Consider the following 17,549-nt stretch of genomic DNA (forward strand, 5'->3'; position numbering starts at 1 on the left):
ATGCTCTCAAAATATTGTAGATGTCGGTTTGTAAGTCATTTCCGCGCCCAAAAACAGATACGATGCTTCCATGCTTTATACCATGTTCAATAAAGATGAACGTGGTTGCATTCAACACACCACTCTCTCAACGGTCTCAAATCAAGTTGTGCACACTGATGTACCCCTTTCTGTAAGTTTTGTCGTGACAGCTTGCCTACAAATATGCGCCGCGACAATATATTTGTTTGGATTCTTCGAAATGAAAGTACCATGATGATGTACATTTCGGGAAGTTATTTCACGGATCCTCAACATTTCTCTGCACCATGTCAGTACAGCATCATAGATGAAAACATGCAAAAACGTTCAATCTCAAACAATTGTCTTCAACTAAACTTAGTCTTCGCAGGGGTCTCATAGAATTAAAATCTGTGCAGAGACCACCCACTCATCCCATCTTAAGTATCCTCCGGGATGCCAATTCATTTGGCACTGCTCAAGATCAGAGACGCGCCCACGTCTCAGGACGCCCAAAGACCGATTCGGTGCACCGAGCAAGTCCACGGCGCAGCCCCCCCCCCCCCCTCCCCACCCCCGCGCTTCCGTTCCCTCCTGACGTCGTCGGCGCGTCCGGACCGGCGTCAGTTCGGGCCGGCGCCGCGCCGAGCAGGGGGTGCGTGGGACGCGTCGCTGGCAACGGCCGTCCCAGCAGCGCCGGCACGGGCAAGTCGCAAGTTTGGCGCCGGTACGCGGAGCTTTGGACGGCCGGCGGCGGTGGCAGTGGCGGTGGCGGTGGCGGGCGGGGGCCGGAACGGCCCGGATCGAACCGAACCGGATCGGCGCCGGTGGCGCCCGGCGGCCCCGCGCGGGTTAGGTCTCGCTCCGCCGGCGGGAACTAAATCTGGACGGGGCGCGTGAGGCTGCCTTGACGGGTCGCCGGAGAACAGTGGGAAGGCGACCGCGTGGAGGCAGCGCGCGTGCCAGGCGGACGACGCGCGTGCCAGACGGACGACACGACCATGGCTGAGCTCGCGGCGGCCAACGGCTCGGCCCCGCTGCTGGACATCGCCGCCTTCGTGGAGGATAACCTGGGCCCCAAGCACCTGCCGCTGAAGACAGTCATTCCCATGACTATTTTCTACTCGCTCATTTTCGTGTGCGGCGTTGTTGGCAATGTGAGCACGTGTCTGGTGATTGCAAACAACCAGTACATGCAGACGGCTACCAACATGTACCTGTTCAACCTGGCAGTCGCTGACATGCTGACCCTGCTCTCTGGTGAGTAATCCACGGCTGAGGCAACGGCCCACAGTCTGGAGAGGATGTGGCCGCTGAACCACGACCTAGGGATTGGCTGAGGCTGTCGGTAGTGCCACCGCCTGACGACTGGCCTGTAGCATGCCCCGCCCACAAACCGGGCGACTGGCGTACCTCGGCAGAGACCCGTTCGCCTTCTGCGCCAGTATCCCATTGGGTAGCCTGCGGACGTCCACCTAGTCCACTGAAATGAAAAGGCAAGCAACACTCAAATGTCAAGGTGTCTCGGCATGCCTGCCAGAGCCATGCCTGGCTCTGTCGGTCACTGCCCCGCCTACTAACCATTTGACGGCTCTGTGGCTCTGTCGGTCACTGCCCCGCCTGCTGACCGATGCGCTACGAGGTCCGGCTTCGATGTGCGACGCACCGTCGCCACCCGTCCTTACTATGATAGTCTGCGGCAGGTAGCAGCGGCCGCTCTGTGTCAGATGAGGTCACACAGCCGATGGGCAGGGCCGAGCATTGCGGGACGGAAAATTTTCGCCATTACATTATGTCGTCGATTCTGAGTTCCACGATAGGATGGCGGGACGGAAGATATGAAACCAAGCACGGCTTAGCGTAAACTGTGATCCCAAAAATGCTCCCAATTGAAAAGGTTCGGATTAAACATGCACTAAAAAGACCGAACATACGGATCGCTTCGACGCGCACAATGGTGATCGTTGAGTTCTGTTGGTGGGGTTGAATCCGTAGCGGAGTTGTATTCCTGGTGACTGAGCACTGGTCAGGAGCTCTAAAAGTGATATTTTTGAAGTGCTTGTATTTTTCAGTAAAGAAAGACCGATATCGTATCTGCTTTGACTGATAACTATGGCTTGTGTGAATTGCTCAGATCCCACGTGCCTGGTCCAATCTCTTCTGGTCAAATTCACACTTAGCTGAAAAATGAATTTTACAAGAACTCCGAATAAAAAACTCCCTTCATGCGAAAATGATCTGAAGCGGCCATTACGTGCCTAATGGGCGAAATATGCAGATCACGAGATATTGCCCAGATATTCTAAGGCATCAGGACTGGTGATGACATCTTTCGCAAGACTACAATACAATCGTTCGGTTTGCTAAGTCAGCTACCTACCAGCTACCAGCAGCCTTAGCATGTAGTTTATCATGTGCGGTTTCGCGGGCGCAGTTCGTGTAGTCTGTGGCTGCTGGGCCGAGGCGGTATGAGAAGCCAAATGTAAAAATGGACTGGAACATTGCATTTTCGGCTTGTTGCATATTCCAAGCTAGCTTCCAGGCAGAAGGTTGCAGGACTTGTGTGCGAAAAATCAGGTTGTGTTAAGGCGCGTTGAAAGCTGATGGGCTGCAGCAGTGGATGGAGCTTTGTAACGTTTTGCAATGGTTACGACCTCGATGTTTCTTTGTGCTCACTGTTTGCCGTGCCACAGCACCGCTTACACTGTTAGTGCTACACCTACCAGTGTTTTTTTGCTTTGTATGGTGGATTGAGGTCTCCGTATTTCGTACAGGACTTTCTTAAGAGTATACTTATTCCTTACGGCAGAAAACAACATTTCGAATTCTCGCTTGGCCTGTGCTCTGAAATATCCAGGTATTGCTACATGCCTTGCCCATGCCATTTCGCATTCTCGCTCGGTCTATGCTCTGAAATATCCGGGTACTGCTACATGCCTTGCTCATGTCATTTCGAATTCTCGCTCGATCTGTGCTTTGATATATATGTACTGTTAGTTTGAAATATCTGTACAGAAGTACTGATACATGCCCTGCTCATGTCCCTCTCTTTCTCTCCCCCCCCTCTCTCTCTCTCTCTCTCTCTCTCTCTCTCTCTCTCTCTCTCTCTCTCTCTCTCCCTCTCTCTCTCTCGCCCGTTCGCTCTGTTTCTTTCCTTCCTGTTCTCCTCTTCCTCGACCTTTTCCACACATTCTTGGGCTGTAATATCTTTCCTCTGAAATTCCTGCGGCAGATGCCCTCGACATCTCGCAATGGTCAAAATGTAGGACACACAAAATGGGAAAATAGATTGCAAAACCAATGTAGTCGTCGACCCAAGTAGCGTGGGACACATTAGCGCTTTCTGAGGTTAGCTGTTTAGATTCCTCCAATTTCATGCCTGTCGATTGGACGTCGGATTGTGCCGCTAGTTTTTGTTTTTCTGACATGTTTGTTGCTGCGTATCTCTTTTTGTCAGAAACAAAACCAACGCTCGCTAAACAGGTCTATGGTGGCTTGAAAAAATTGAAGTGGTTCACCAGAAAAAGAAACGACGTGTTGCATCGCATCACGCATTTTGTTTGCTCTGCATCGCAGAACAATGAATTTAGCCATGCCAATTCCGTACCTTATCCGCCTCCAGCGACGCATGAAAGGGAGTGTTTCACACTAATATGGGGTCTTGAACTGGAAAAGCTATCTTGAAGACCTTTCGGTGCTGTTCACAGTCCTGTCTTTTTTAAGGCCTAAGCCATTCCAGCTTCTGAGCTACACGCTCACGAAAATTGGAAAAGGCTTATCGGAGGGAGCATTTCAAAGCCACCTTGGCATTCATGACGTCATAATAGCGTCGTTGAAATCCTGCCATTCTGTAAGCCATGGGGCGATCAAGGTAAAAATATAATTGTCGAGGCGTTCACACCTGGCGGCCGTGAGCACGATTCCAGATAAAACGGGCGTCAGTAGGCCCTCAATAAATGATGTGCAAGGTACGATGACATAATCAAACCATGAAGCATTGAGGAGACATTTGCCTAACAGAGAATTGTGCTGTCTATAGCAGTTTTTGTACTTAAGGAGTGTGCCAATAGTTATAAGTGAGCTTATTTCACCATATATGATGTTTCCTTCAATATCTTCAAATGTGAAACATTCTCTATAAGAAATACACAGTAGCAAACCGTATGTCAATGCACGCTCCAAAAATGACGTACGTGGCCAAGAGAGGCTTGGCAAAGAGAGGTGTGGAAGCCAACACTTCTGTGATCTCTTTTATGATTTCCAACTTTGTCAGTCTATGTTGAGCTGAAGAGATAAATCAGGTCACATTTTGATCACCCTTGTTTTCTTACGTGATCAACATAGGCCGGAAATTGACGTGCCGGAAGAGCTACCCACTTCCGAATGGACCATTTCTCCAATTAAGAGCCACGAAACGACAGCCGATGGCTAGCTGGGTGATAAGGTAATCTAGTGATATCCAGTTTTACCACTTGGGATCAGTTGGTGGCTCCGATGAGGATGCTTACGAAGACAAGGTGTAAAATGACGACTTTTAGAGAAAAATGGTACTCGTCAGAGGAATTTTGCACAGGATTCTGTGCCGAATTTGGAGCAAAAGTTGTCTAGGAATGATATAAGGATACACGCAGTCAACAGAGTGAAATGAATATGTGTGATTTTAAGCAAGGTGGTTGCGCAATCCAACGTCGCCGAAGTGCTTGCGTATCATTCGCTGCTGGAGTTGTGTCCAGAATTCGAGTTCGTTTCACGACGAACAGCGATACAATGGCATTGTAAAAATGGTTACGAGATCCTTCAGGGATGATTTGACTGGTCTGTGGCCTGGCATAGCTTGTCACCATTTTATCGTAAACGATACCCAGTTGACGCATTGCCAGTGATGCCAAATTTCACCGTGCTGTCATCCGCTCATCTGTGGCCTCAGAAAGGTCAATTGATATTGGCATCTGATTCGTCTTGCAAGGTTTAATCCGTTGGGGAAGGGTGATATATTGAGCTCTAGCTCAGTTGCGATCTTGATTGCCGACGGGACGACGACGGCACTGACCTTGACCCGGACGTTCATGGCCTGAGGCGGGGGTCAAAGACGAAGTAGCGTGCAGGACATGCAGGGCCGTGGTGGCGTGTGTGGGATGGCGTGGAGACGGGCCGGGGACGTCACCAGTGGAGGAGAGAGGAGGGGGTGGGTGTCGCACACGGTTGCATGCTTCCTGGTGGCAGCAATGATCCTTTATTTCGACAGATTTGCGAAGGCATCATCACAAACTCTCAGGAAGGTGGACAGATCAATGCTCGAGGTGGGCGCCCACCACGGAGTCTGCACCTTACGAGTGACGGCGAGTGGAAACATTACATAACACATGTGGGACGCCATCTTAAGGAAACGTGCGGGAAATGTTAGGAACCTCAGCGGGGTGGAAGCGCAAATGCGGAAGTGTTAATGGGAATATTCCATACCTGAAGATATTTTAGCGAGCATCAGATATGATGAAATGAGCTCACTTGTAACTATTGGTCTACTTCTCAGCGAAAAAGGCTGCTCTGGACGACAGCATTTCTCTGTTAAGTAAATGTGCTCCTCAATGCGTCATCACTTGCTTACGTCGCCGTTCCTTGCACGACATTGATTAGGAGCCAATTGCCGGCTGTTATATCTAGAAATCGTACTCACAACCGTCAGATCTGAACAACTCGACAACAATTTTTTGCCTTGATCACCGCATCAATATCGGCCTTAATCACCGTATTGCTAACAGAATGTCAGGCTTCAAATGTCGTTGTTAAAGCGTCACGAATGCCTGGATGACCTTGAAATAATCTTCCCAAAACAGTAACGGGCGTGTACCTAAGAAAATGCTGGAATGTAGGTTTAAAGAAGGGCAGGGCTGTGAACTGCACCGAATGGTCTTCATGATCGATTTTTCAGTTCAAGCCTAATACAAGGTGGAACACTCCCTTTCGTGCAAAGGATTTCATCAGCGGTACTTAGATCTGCGCGAATATTTTGACATAAATCCAATATGATATATGAATATCTGTGTGGTGACATCGTTGAATTAAAACGCTGTGGACATATGCCGCTTGTAAAAATATCTACATCCAAGTGATGACGTAAACGAAAGAAGAGTTATTTAGGGATCGGAACGATTGGGAACAACTGCATGCAAGCTATCGCATAACCTCTTAGCGCATTGATGAGATTTTGCAGCTTGCGACCCCACGTAGCATCGTTCAGGTGTTGTGCTGCTGGGGTTACCCTGCAGTTCCATATTTCAAACCCAGCTTTGTTTGTGCCGCATGATTAAATACGTGACACCCACAAGCTTGGAGATGAATCTCAGACAGTCCTAATAACCGACTGTAAAACAAAGAAGGAATGCAGTGTTCAGAAACTCAATGCACTATTATCAGCAGTAGGTTCCATGGGTATGATAGCCAACTGAAGCCACAAATATTAAGTTTTAAATCGTGCGGTACGTGTGACACGTATCTGCGCTAATTGATCCGTCAATCTAGATGATGGAGGAGACAAAGCCACAATCCATGGTAGTTGTAGTAATAGCCATCAGAATGTGTGGGCGCGCTGGCCGGTTAAAGGGAGTGTTCCATATTTGTATCGGGCTTTAAACTGAAATAGCAATCTTGAAGGTTATGCGGTGCAGTTCACAGCCCTGTCCCTCTCAAGACCTATGCCATACGTTCTGAGCTACACGCTGCAAATAAGTGCAGACTGTTTCGGGGAGACGTGTTCAAGGTCACCCAGGCACTCATGACGCCAAAATGACGTTATTCAAATCTTGCCGGTCCGCTGGCCTTGGGGTCATCAAGGCCAACAAAAATGTAATCGTTGAGCCGGTCATACCTGACGTTTGTGAGCACGGTTTCCATATATAACGGCCGTCAATTGACTCCCAATGAATTTTGTGTAAGCTACGATGCCGTAGTCAAGCAATGACGTGCTGAGCAGCATATTTACCAGGCAGAGAATTGCGTTGTCTAGAGCAGCATTTTCCACTTGAAAGTATACCACTAGGGATAAGTAAGCTTGTTTCACTATATCGGGTGCTGGCTTCTTTAAATGGGGAATATCCTTTTAATAACAAACACAACGCATGGATATGGATATGGCCACCCCCTGACCGCGTGCTATCTGAGCCATTATTGCGGCGACGACCGGCTAAACAAATCTGTAGGAAAAAAAGAAGCAAAGGGAAAAAAGTAGATAAGCAGAGAGAAAAAAAGCAACAGACAAGAAGGAGCTCTACCTAGCGTGATAATGCCGATCGGGCATGCGCGGTTGCATCGGTTGCCCGACCTCGATGTCCACATACCAATGGAGAATCCTTGGGAGATGGCGGTGCGTTGGTTTGACCACGGCAGCTCCCCAGATATCGCACGTAATCAATATATCATCAATAAATCACCCTCCCATGCCCTATCCCGGAAATGCGCGTATGTTTGCGGCACATCCCCAGTAAAAAGACCTTGGGGTGACGAGCTCCTCATCACCCCGGCGTGGGCACCGGACAAGTGCTCGGAAGCCAAGGAGTCCTTCGCGTGACAGCGCACAATGCGCATCGATTCATGGGGCGCCGCACTGGCGGGAGGAGCAGGGATAATGGACCCGTGGGGCTCAGTTATCACCCATGCTATCATCATTTCCGGACCCAGAGTCCTCGTTCGTTTTTATTCTTTCTTCTAATATTTATCGCTTCATGCCGTTTTTCAGCATGGAACCTACCTTCATCGAGTATGATCTTCGGTAAGGACAAATTTTCTTTACAAGGACACGGTTCTAGAATACATCTTCTGCTTTTTCTGGTATTGGGCTAGACGTTGTACATTGACTTTCCCTTTTTTTGCTTAGACTAAACCAACTTACGGTTCAGGCGACGTTTCCGCCACAGCCGGCCCTGAATACAGCAACGTCGGTGAAGAGCCTCGGTCCGTATTTTTGTTAGGATAAAATGCCTGGTAGTCTGCAGTCTGCAAGCATCCAGCAAAGTTGCACTCATAGGAAACGTGAGGCATCCCAGCTTTCTCATTGTGGTGGTGGCGTCCAGAGCGCTACGCCAGCTAGATTTATCCTGAACCAAGAGCATTAATTTGGCACCGGATTCCTGGCCTCGTACAACATTAGCGTTCTGTCGAGCCACAGCATCCCCAAACTTATGTGCTGCAATGAATGTATGTCAGGCTTAGCAAATAGATGAGGAGTAAGCCAGATACATTACATCTGTTGTTCATCCATGGCTTGTTGGAGGCGACCGTCGCCTCAAGCTCTGCTCCTTCACTCAAGGATACCACCAACTTTTGACGGCTACAAAGAATTACGAGGAATTAGGTTTGACACTAGCGCTTTGTTGTCGCGAAACGGATAATCGGGGTGTTATAATCGGGGTGTTATATCGTCAGAAGTGTCGTCCACGAGTGAGCAGGCGGGTAAGCAGGCGGGTGAGCAGGCAGATACCCCCCTCCGCCCTCCCCCCCTTATTCTCACGTCGTCAGACAGCGGTGGCGAAGTTAGCTGCCTGCTTATCCCGAAATGTTGAAGACCCCCGCAAATTTTATGATAAGTTCTGTACGTGTGGTTAGTAGCAACCATGCAGTCGTGACGTTGGTGAATGGATGAGCATCGTGAACAAGCAAGATGATGATGATGTAAGAATCTAGACCCTTTTGCTTGCGGGGTCGTAATAATACCCAGGACGGCAATCAATCCCGCCAGGGTCAGGAACTTCCCCCCCCCCCCCCCCGCTGAACCAAACATGACTATTAGGTCGAGCAGGGCCTGATAGGTGGACGCGGACCCTCCGGGCGCTTCAGCCGATCATCTCGCAACAACAGAGCGGCGTCTGTTGTGGACCGAATCCCCGGCAGAGAAAAGAGTGCGGCCCCCGGCCAGGTGGGATAAGTCGCCGTTTTCCCCCGGAACGGCTATGACGGTGGCCCGTTTTCCAGAACGGGCCACCACGTCGAGAGGAGCTGTGAAACGGGCCTGCCGTCAGCCGGACAGTCAAAACTATAGGAATCATTCTACATTTGTAAGATATTTTGAACTCAGATGCTCGTTTTGAAGATCATTCGGTGCAATTAACAGCATTGTCTTCCTCAAGACCTAAACCCCTCTAGTTTCTAAACTACACTCTCGCGAAGGTGTGCGGAGTACTCAGGGGTGACTATTTCAAGGTCATCCAGGCATCCCTGACGCCATAATACCATTATTCAAAATCTGCCATTGAATTGGCAACGCGACAATCAAGACCAATACAAATATAATCGTCCAGTCGTTCGTATCTGGGGTTCGTCCACGAATTCCCAATATATCGGCCGTCAATTAACTCACAATCAATGTGTGCGAGCATGATAACGCTTTAAAACGATGACTATTGGGGAACATAGTTACGAGACAGAGAAACTGTGTTGTTTAAAGCAACCTTCTCCGCTTAAAAGTATACCAATAGCTGTAAGAGAGCTGACTTCATCATATCTAGTGTCTGCTTTGATATCTTCAATGTGGAACATTCACTACAATGGACGTAGGACACCTGATTCCCGGAGACAAAGACACCCGCAGAGATGCTTACGCGAGATGGTTTGATGAAGTTTGCTGCTCTGCCCGACAGTTCCGTCGCGTCAGTGCCGCTGTCACCCCGGGTGGTATCAGGTGCGCCACGCCACATGATACCTGGGCCGGAGGGAGGCGTGCAGAGCCCTTCCGAAGCGAGGCACGAATAGAGCGTGCGAGCCTTACACCGCCGCCGACGACTCGACGCCCGAGTTCTGGTCTCGGTGCACGTCGGAGGCGGGCCCTGGAAGTAGGGTAGGCTGGCCCGGCAACGTACTGGACGAAGGAAACATTCCTGCCAAACTATTGGATCAGGCGGAAAACCAGGGTGGGCCGATCCAGGTTCGAGAAATGATGAAAAGGTAAAACTTGATGGGGAGCTCTGAAAAAGCGCAGGCAGTGTTTAAGGAGAGGTCTCTGAGCGAAGTTCCAAGGAGTCTCTGGCAGGAAGTCTCCGAGTCAAAGGGGAGGGAGTGCCGTGTATCAGGAGCCGACAGCCGTGCAGAGAGGACAGGACGGTCCGACGGGCCGGTGATCGAAGTTGATCGCCCAGCGACGACCTCTGGCTCCGGGACGGGACAGGACGCCGGCGACAGTAGACGCGATGTGAGTTCACAGGCTGTCGTTCCTCATCATAACCGGACCATGGACAGCAGTACGCACCGAAGATGTCCCTTGACCCCCCCCCCCCCCCCCCCACCGGGTGGACGTTGGGCCACGACAGTTTCTCCCCCCTCCAGTTCTCACTGGGGCAATCGGGGCGAGGAGGGGGCACTGGCCACACCACCCTCCCGGCCTGGCTCTGTGTCTCGGGGCGAAATATATAATCCCATCATTAAGGACAGGGGAGGGTACATCACGCGGTTTCGGCGCTGGACCCGCGGGTAGCGATGGACTGAAGAGCGTAGGGTGCGGAACAAATGTGAGATGAGGCCTGTAGCCAAGGGAATAGGTAACAAAGAAGGCTAGAAGGCTAGTGTGGTGTGTATTATTTTACAAATACAGGTGACGGAAAAAACGGAATACGCGTTTTAATTGTATAGCGTTGAAGCAAGGTTGGAGGTAATTTGGTCATGCGGTGACAGGGCGCTCGAGCCCGCCGTGAGTGCGGCCGTGCTAACCGGAGCCGGTGACGCATGGTTCAGCGCAGCTGCCCGTTCATCAGCCTGCACCGAAGCTATCTTGATTTCACTGTTGGAGGCGGCCACGTGGAGGCGCATTGGCTCATTGTGGCCATCACCGATCCGCGTCGCGGCCAGGCGCGGCGTGCGGGCCGCATGTCGCCTGTTGCCCGTTTCTCGTTTTCTTCATTTTCCCGATTATCAGTTACAGTAGAACTCTCAGCTCAACCTTACCCAGCTCACGTGCGCAGGCTTGCTGACAATTACGCCCATCTTCCTTTTTTAATTTGCTGCTTGATCCGGATTGCAAAGCCTCAGCAAGACTTACAGATCCCTTTGTCGATTCGCATCCAGCTGCCCCTTCCCCTAACGGGGAACGAGTCGCGCAGTAACGGTAATGGCCTCGAAGAGTGATAAGCGCGGAACGCGTCCGAGCAGTACGGTTCGGCTATGGTCGGGATTGAGGAGGAGCCAGACGACCGCAGTCCTGCTCTTACTCAGAAAAATGTTGAACAGGCGCCCGGGTGGCCGGCTAGATACCCTTCGCTCGGGTGTGTGTGTGTGTGGGGGGGGGGGAGGTGGGGGGTCAATTTGACCACTCCCTGAGATCTCGGGAACTAAGAAATCTAGGGACACCAAATTTACAGGGTGTGTTGATCTGTACGTGAACTCACTTAGGTTAAAGCCTGAGGTTCCTAGGTCATGACTTTCGGGTCAAATAGGGTCAAACAAGGTCAAGTTCGAGGTTGGTCTCCAAAGTGCCCCAAAGCCTAAGCAACTGTTTCTAAGCAAAAGTCACAAGGACATTTGGGGTCAGTGACCTTGTCTGACCTTTTGAAGGTCATGGTGGCTAAAATCATGCAAGACTGCTCTGAGTTTTGCATTGGAATAAGCGGCAAAGATCACGCTGGGCGGTATGCTCCTAAAACGAAGTGTTGACCCGGGTCATCTTAGGTCAATGACCTGTTCGAACCTCTAAGAAGTCAATGAAAAATAGATAATGCGGTTCCTGCTGTCGATAAATTCTAAATGAGCACCAGAAGCTATTCCATACGGGAAGCCCTAGATCAATAAATCAGGTTAGTTTTAACCTTGGACTGACCTTCATACCCGACCTTAGGTCAACGCAGTTTGCTCATTCAGTATTTGTGGTGCCTAAGAAAGCATCTCAGAGATTCGCCCCCCCCCCCTCCCTCCCTTCCACCCGAGCGCATGTTAATGGGCAGCCCGACTCGAAGGCACGGTTTCGTTCTTTCTTCGGACTACGAGTCGGTCGACTCATTCGTTTGTCGCTCGCTCGACCTCAGGCGTGACGGTCTTAAGAGACAAAGGTCATGGTATGGCCAGGGACCAATGCGGACCGCCCGGGATGCGGGGTCACACATGACGGTAACTGGACCTATCCGTTGCAACGCCTCTGGGGAGATCAGGATACAGCCCGCTCTCTTCCGAGGTGATGTACGCCGGACCTTATAAACTCTCGGCTGCGGGATATTCGGTGCACATAGAGGTCACGCCATCGACATTCATGGGAAGGGCGGCAAGAGACTTAGTCGTCGGTCAGGCCGGTCAGGCCGAGACTTCAGAATGAGCCGGCCGTGGAGCCCGTGAGGCGTAACGCAGGTCACTCCTGGCGCTTGTTGTTTGCTGAGGGGCTTTGCCGTCCCATTAGGCGCGCTGTCTTCCTCCAGAGCTCTGGACGCGCCGTGGGCCTTGCAAAGCTCACTTCGGCAGCCGGGAGGAGAGGTCGCAGAAGCACCGGAGGCGCACAACGCCAGCGGTAGCCAGGCAGCAGCGCACCCCACGCACCTCGCCACAGACCCATCCCCCTCCCCCAGTCTCCCACCCAGCGCAGCGCCAGCGGGACGCTGGAAAGGTGGTTGTGTCTCAGATTTTACTGAAAATTGATACCAGCAGTTATCTGCTGCTGCATGTGCTGATGCTGATACAGAATCCACTTCACAAGATGTCGAATCCCTCTTAACCATGTACAGCAATCTATACCCTGAGGCGATATGATAGCTTTGCTTTGCCACAATGATAACATAGCTTCATATAACATAACATTGGATAATATTGGATAGTATTTATTTGGTCTCAGAGTCATAAAACCAATGCATATAAACAAATTTGTTCGATTTAAACATTTTCTGGATCTGGGAGTTGCGTACCAAAACTGCAAGAATAAAACTCACCTAGGTCAATTTGGAGAAAAGTGGCTTCGTGACTTAGATTAAAGGTCATTGTGTCATTTTTGCATAATGTCTGTTATCAACCATTGTGTTCCTCAGATAATACCTTTTATATGGGTTCTTTTCAAAACAAATATTATATCCGATATCACGGGTGTCTGAACAGCCTTCACGCGGCTAAAAGCACACCCTTTTCAATAATTTTAGTATTCCGGATGTCCCCGAAAAAGCACGTTTGTCTATCACCTGGTATGCGTCACTAACGCCTTAATAACCACTTAGATTTCTTTACAAATTAGTGTGCAGGGCCATATGGAGCGTTACGTTCACCTAGAACAGCATCGGTGCTGTCTGACCCAAGGGTCACAATACATAGCCCGAGGCTATTCGAAGGGCTTGCAGAAACCTTTATTTGTGACAGGCATCACGTGGCTTCTTGTCGCAAAATGATAGCTGATTTTACTAGACCACAAATGACTGCGCATAACATTTTGCCTAATGCGTGCTCAGTATCGTATCGCACAACACCCATGGCTGCTAAACGTGTATGGCGTACGATGAGGAAAAACGACAACTAAGTCCCAATAATACACCTCTCCCAGCTTTCTCTCTTGTGTTGGTGTGTTGATAGTAGTCGGGATACTAGGATAGAGATATGCCTCCATTTTTTGTTTCAGCACGGCACTAACACTTCAGCTGTGAATATCATTTCTTTGTCTCTACACTTTATATGAACCTTCTTTGTAATCAACACGTACATAACAAAACAAAACTACAACGTGCAAACAGAAACGACTTCGTTCTTCAAATCGACACCAAAATTAACGCGCGCCGGGGTGGCCAGTTGAATAGTCTTTGTCCGGGTGTGGAGGGCAATATTATCCCCAGATATCTCAGAAATGAAGAGAGCTAGAGCCACCAAATTTACCTGGTAGGTTATCCGGTAGGTAGGTAGGTTACCTGATCTCATTATCCGGGAAATTTTAGGTCCATAGGTATTGACTTTTTGTGTTGAATGAGGCCGAACAATGCAAACTCAACGTTGGCATCCAAAATGTCCCAGCCCCCCTTATGCAATCACCTCGAGCTTTCACACCAGTCTTAAGCAAAGTCGGGTTGATGTTCATTTAAGGTCAGTTAACTTTTTGACCTTGAAAAGGTCATGGTGATAAAAACCAGACGAGGTTGCTGTAATCTTTAAATGTGAATAAGCGTTAATGATTACGCTAGGCGGAACATTCCGCAAGAAACAAAACAAAACAACGGGATCATCTGGGTCATTTTAGATCAGTAATTTACTCTGATGTTCAAGAAATCCATGGAAGATGTCTTTTACGATCCCTGTTATCAAGACGTTTGATACGAGCCCGAAAACCCACATCAAATCAGGCTCTTCAGTCAAAAAGTAGTTTGGTTTTAACCTCAGTCTGACCTTCGTAGCTGGCCCTAGACCAGTGCAGTTTGTTGTGATCCTGAATTCAATGGTTATACTTCCTAAGCAACTATCTCAGAGATAGAAAGTTTCGTGTAATACTAATTATTTCTTGGAATTACCGGGATTGGTAAAACTGAAGCCCCACCCCAACCCGAACACTGGTTAAGACTGGCAGCCCAATTCAAAAAGTCATGTTTTAAAGGGAACAGCCATAAGCAAGCAACTCCGGGTGGTTAGCTTTATCTCACATGCTATGTGCTCTCAAGTTGCTTTCGTGAAATTTTGAAGATTATTTAAGATAAACAGGTAAATCACATTTAAACCCTTCCTACATTTCGCCGTTTTTTCATAACACAGACTGATAGGAGGTCAATGCGACGCACTTGCCGTTACTAAACTTAGAAAGGCACAGCTTAGCAGAAAACACAAGTAGATTGGCATCAACGATATTTTGCGATTGGTTACAAGTTGTATATAACTAGATCAATAATCGACCCCATGATTTCAGATTAAAGGCCAAAATTTCCTGAAAATCTAACTTTCAGCTTTACATGCTATACTATGCACGATAGCATACCTCGTAGCGACATAAAACATAAATAGGCACGTTACTCGTTCAGTTCTGAGTACCATGGTGTTAGTGTTTATTATGTGACTCCAATAATGTAACAATGTCAGCCCACCAGGCGCGTTCCAAGGCATCGCCATTTGCCTCCTTTATATCGCGCAGGCTGTAGGTCGCGGCGCTGTGTTCCTCAGAAACTGCCGCTGTTCCGAAATTAGGAACGCGAGGGACACGGTTTTGGTGTCAAAACACGCACAGTAGATTCCCCATAGCTACGGAAAATGCCGGCACGATCGGACGATATGCCGGAGAGGTATCCTAAAGAATCTAAGGTGGTCACACCCTCGCTATTAGTGCGAGAATTAACGTTTGCACATGAATGCTTAATGGTTTTGGCATTATGAATCCAAAGTGAGTTACCGATCTTCAGCAAGCCAGAAGGTATTATTAAGACGACGTTGTAGTGTAAAACAACGATGATGTCGGTTTTACTGGAGGTTTCGAATTGCGCTCATCCTCAATAGTCACTCGTTAGGACAGTAATAAGGGCTCTGAACTCATAACGCAAAATCAGGCGCTGAAGGTCTTTCTTTCTACATTTTGTGGTTTGAAACTAGTCTGTCTTTACTAAACTCTGCTCCAGTAGCGATGGATGCAAGCGGTATTGGTATTGTCCTAAGATTCTAGCTTGTGTTCAGTTATACTTGAGACGCTTATGGAGGACGCAGTAACGGAACTTAATATACCTGTCCTTTTGAGCAGGCCAGATCGTTAATATTGTCTGCAGAGCAAGACTCCTGCGCTGTGCGAAACGTAGACCCAGCCTGCTCAATCTCATGCTTCAAACTGTCCCCGATCTGCATTACATTTGATTTGATTGGCTACTTGTGCTTTTTAGCAGGTAAAAGCACAGAGCATACGCACTTCCGGACGTGACGAACGCATGTGGCGTTGCATTCGCCAGAAGTGCAAGCTGAACTGACCAGGTGACCAAATGCGTCCTCAAGTTCACACAAACCAGATCCAGCATTTGCCCTTGTGGCTGTTCTAAACGCAGTGTGCACCGCTGGCAACTGAGATTTTGGCCTGCCCAGCCAATGTCAGTCACGTTTCAGGTGGTCGAGTACTTTTACGCGTACAGTACAATGCACTGAAGCATAATTTAAGTAGGTTCAAAAGGTCACTCCTTTTTTCCTTTTTGAGACCTGGGCCTCTCTTGAAAAAACGATCGGAAATAAGCATCCACACCCTCTGTTCATTTGTCTGTTTAGATCAGGTAGCCCTCGCTAGTTGAGCGCCTCAGCTTAGAGCACGCTCTCTTAAAAATAAAATAAAAAGATATATAAAGGCTTTTAGTGCCTAAGTTAGCAAACTCGGCCGTCTCGTGCAGTGAGCCTAGATATGATCAAGTCTCGAATTGTCAGCATGAGTAGGCGATCATTTTTCTTAAATGACCTACGTTGTGAAGCCTTAGTAGCCATCCACGAGTCTAGAGATTTTCAGCTAGGGTGTGTGCTGCTATTAATAGATAACGACTCGTTAAATGATGAAGGACTATAATCTCACTGCAGTGGCCTCATCAATCTCGTATGCACATGAGAAGTTCCAAAGGCCAGGGTTCGAAACAAGTCAATCGCCATTTTTCTTCCTTTCACGACCGCCGGAACTCGCGCCGCTGGCTGCTCCATTTCAAACGTTGAACACTGTATCTTCATTAAAAAGGAAACACGTTCTCTTTCACAACCGTTGTGTTTCACAAAAAGGCCACAACATCGAAGCGTTTTGTTTTGCTCGCAATCCGCACGTTCGCAGCTCCATACTAAGCGCAAATTCATTACAACGTCGCCAGCCGATAGAAAATAAGAACACGCACATCTCAGCATTCCTTTGTTTTTGTCTTTGTTTTTTTTTAGCAGGTACCACCTCTAAACTCATCCATTTATGCTGGCTTTGGCTTCCTCCAAATGTCACACATATTCAGACTTGCGGTGCCGCAAACATCGCGCGGACATCACCTTTCACGGTTTGGCCTTGATCATGTTGAAATAAAATGTGGAATAAAATGTGGAAACTAATGAATCGTTCAATGTGGCATTCATTAGTGATGCGCCATGATAAGGATGCTCTTTTTATGCATAAATCTTCCAAGTATTGCCAGGACCTGATCCACAAATCACATACTGATGCCACCATAGGTCATTGACCTCAGTTAACTTTTACTTTTCGTTCTCAGTGTCGTGCTCTCTAAATGCATGACGTGTACATTGTGTTATGTTATAGACTTGACGAAGTCATTTTTTTACCCTAGTGCGATACTCGTCACATCAGGCTGTCATACGTCAGTGCCTCAAGTTCACCTTACCGTCACAAAGCGTAAAATATTCCCCCTAATTCCAGATGTTTGTTTCCATTCAGCTGTATACTTTAAAGTGACGTATTGTCGTCTGCATATGATCTTTGCCACAAAAGGGTATGAAAGGCCACTGATCTACGATCACCTGGCTGGATTACCTAGATCAGACGCTGGCATCTGTCGTCATGGGTTGGACACAGTATTATAACTTGCTAAATTGTTCAACTGCTGATGGATTTATTTTATGTACATATATATATATATATATATATATATATATATATATATATATATATATATATATATGCAAAG

At 48.4% G+C, this 17,549-nt stretch overlaps 1 protein-coding gene across 1 annotated transcript in view; it reads left to right on the forward strand.

The window, feature by feature from the left end:
- Positions 1-839: 839 nt before the first annotated feature.
- LOC119093344 (pyrokinin-1 receptor) overlaps positions 840-17,549 on the forward strand; it is a gene marked incomplete in the record, with an annotated part of 118,351 nt that continues 101,641 nt past the window's right edge. Inside the window, 1 exon segment of the mRNA XM_037216292.1 lies at positions 840-1,260. Coding sequence (XP_037072187.1) covers positions 1,002-1,260 — 259 coding nt within the window.

The sequence above is a fragment of the Pollicipes pollicipes genome, unplaced genomic scaffold (assembly GCF_011947565.3).
Source record: "Pollicipes pollicipes isolate AB1234 unplaced genomic scaffold, Ppol_2.1 Scaffold_4002;HRSCAF=4701_pilon_pilon_pilon, whole genome shotgun sequence".
Taxonomy (NCBI): Eukaryota; Metazoa; Arthropoda; class Thecostraca; order Pollicipedomorpha; family Pollicipedidae; genus Pollicipes; species Pollicipes pollicipes.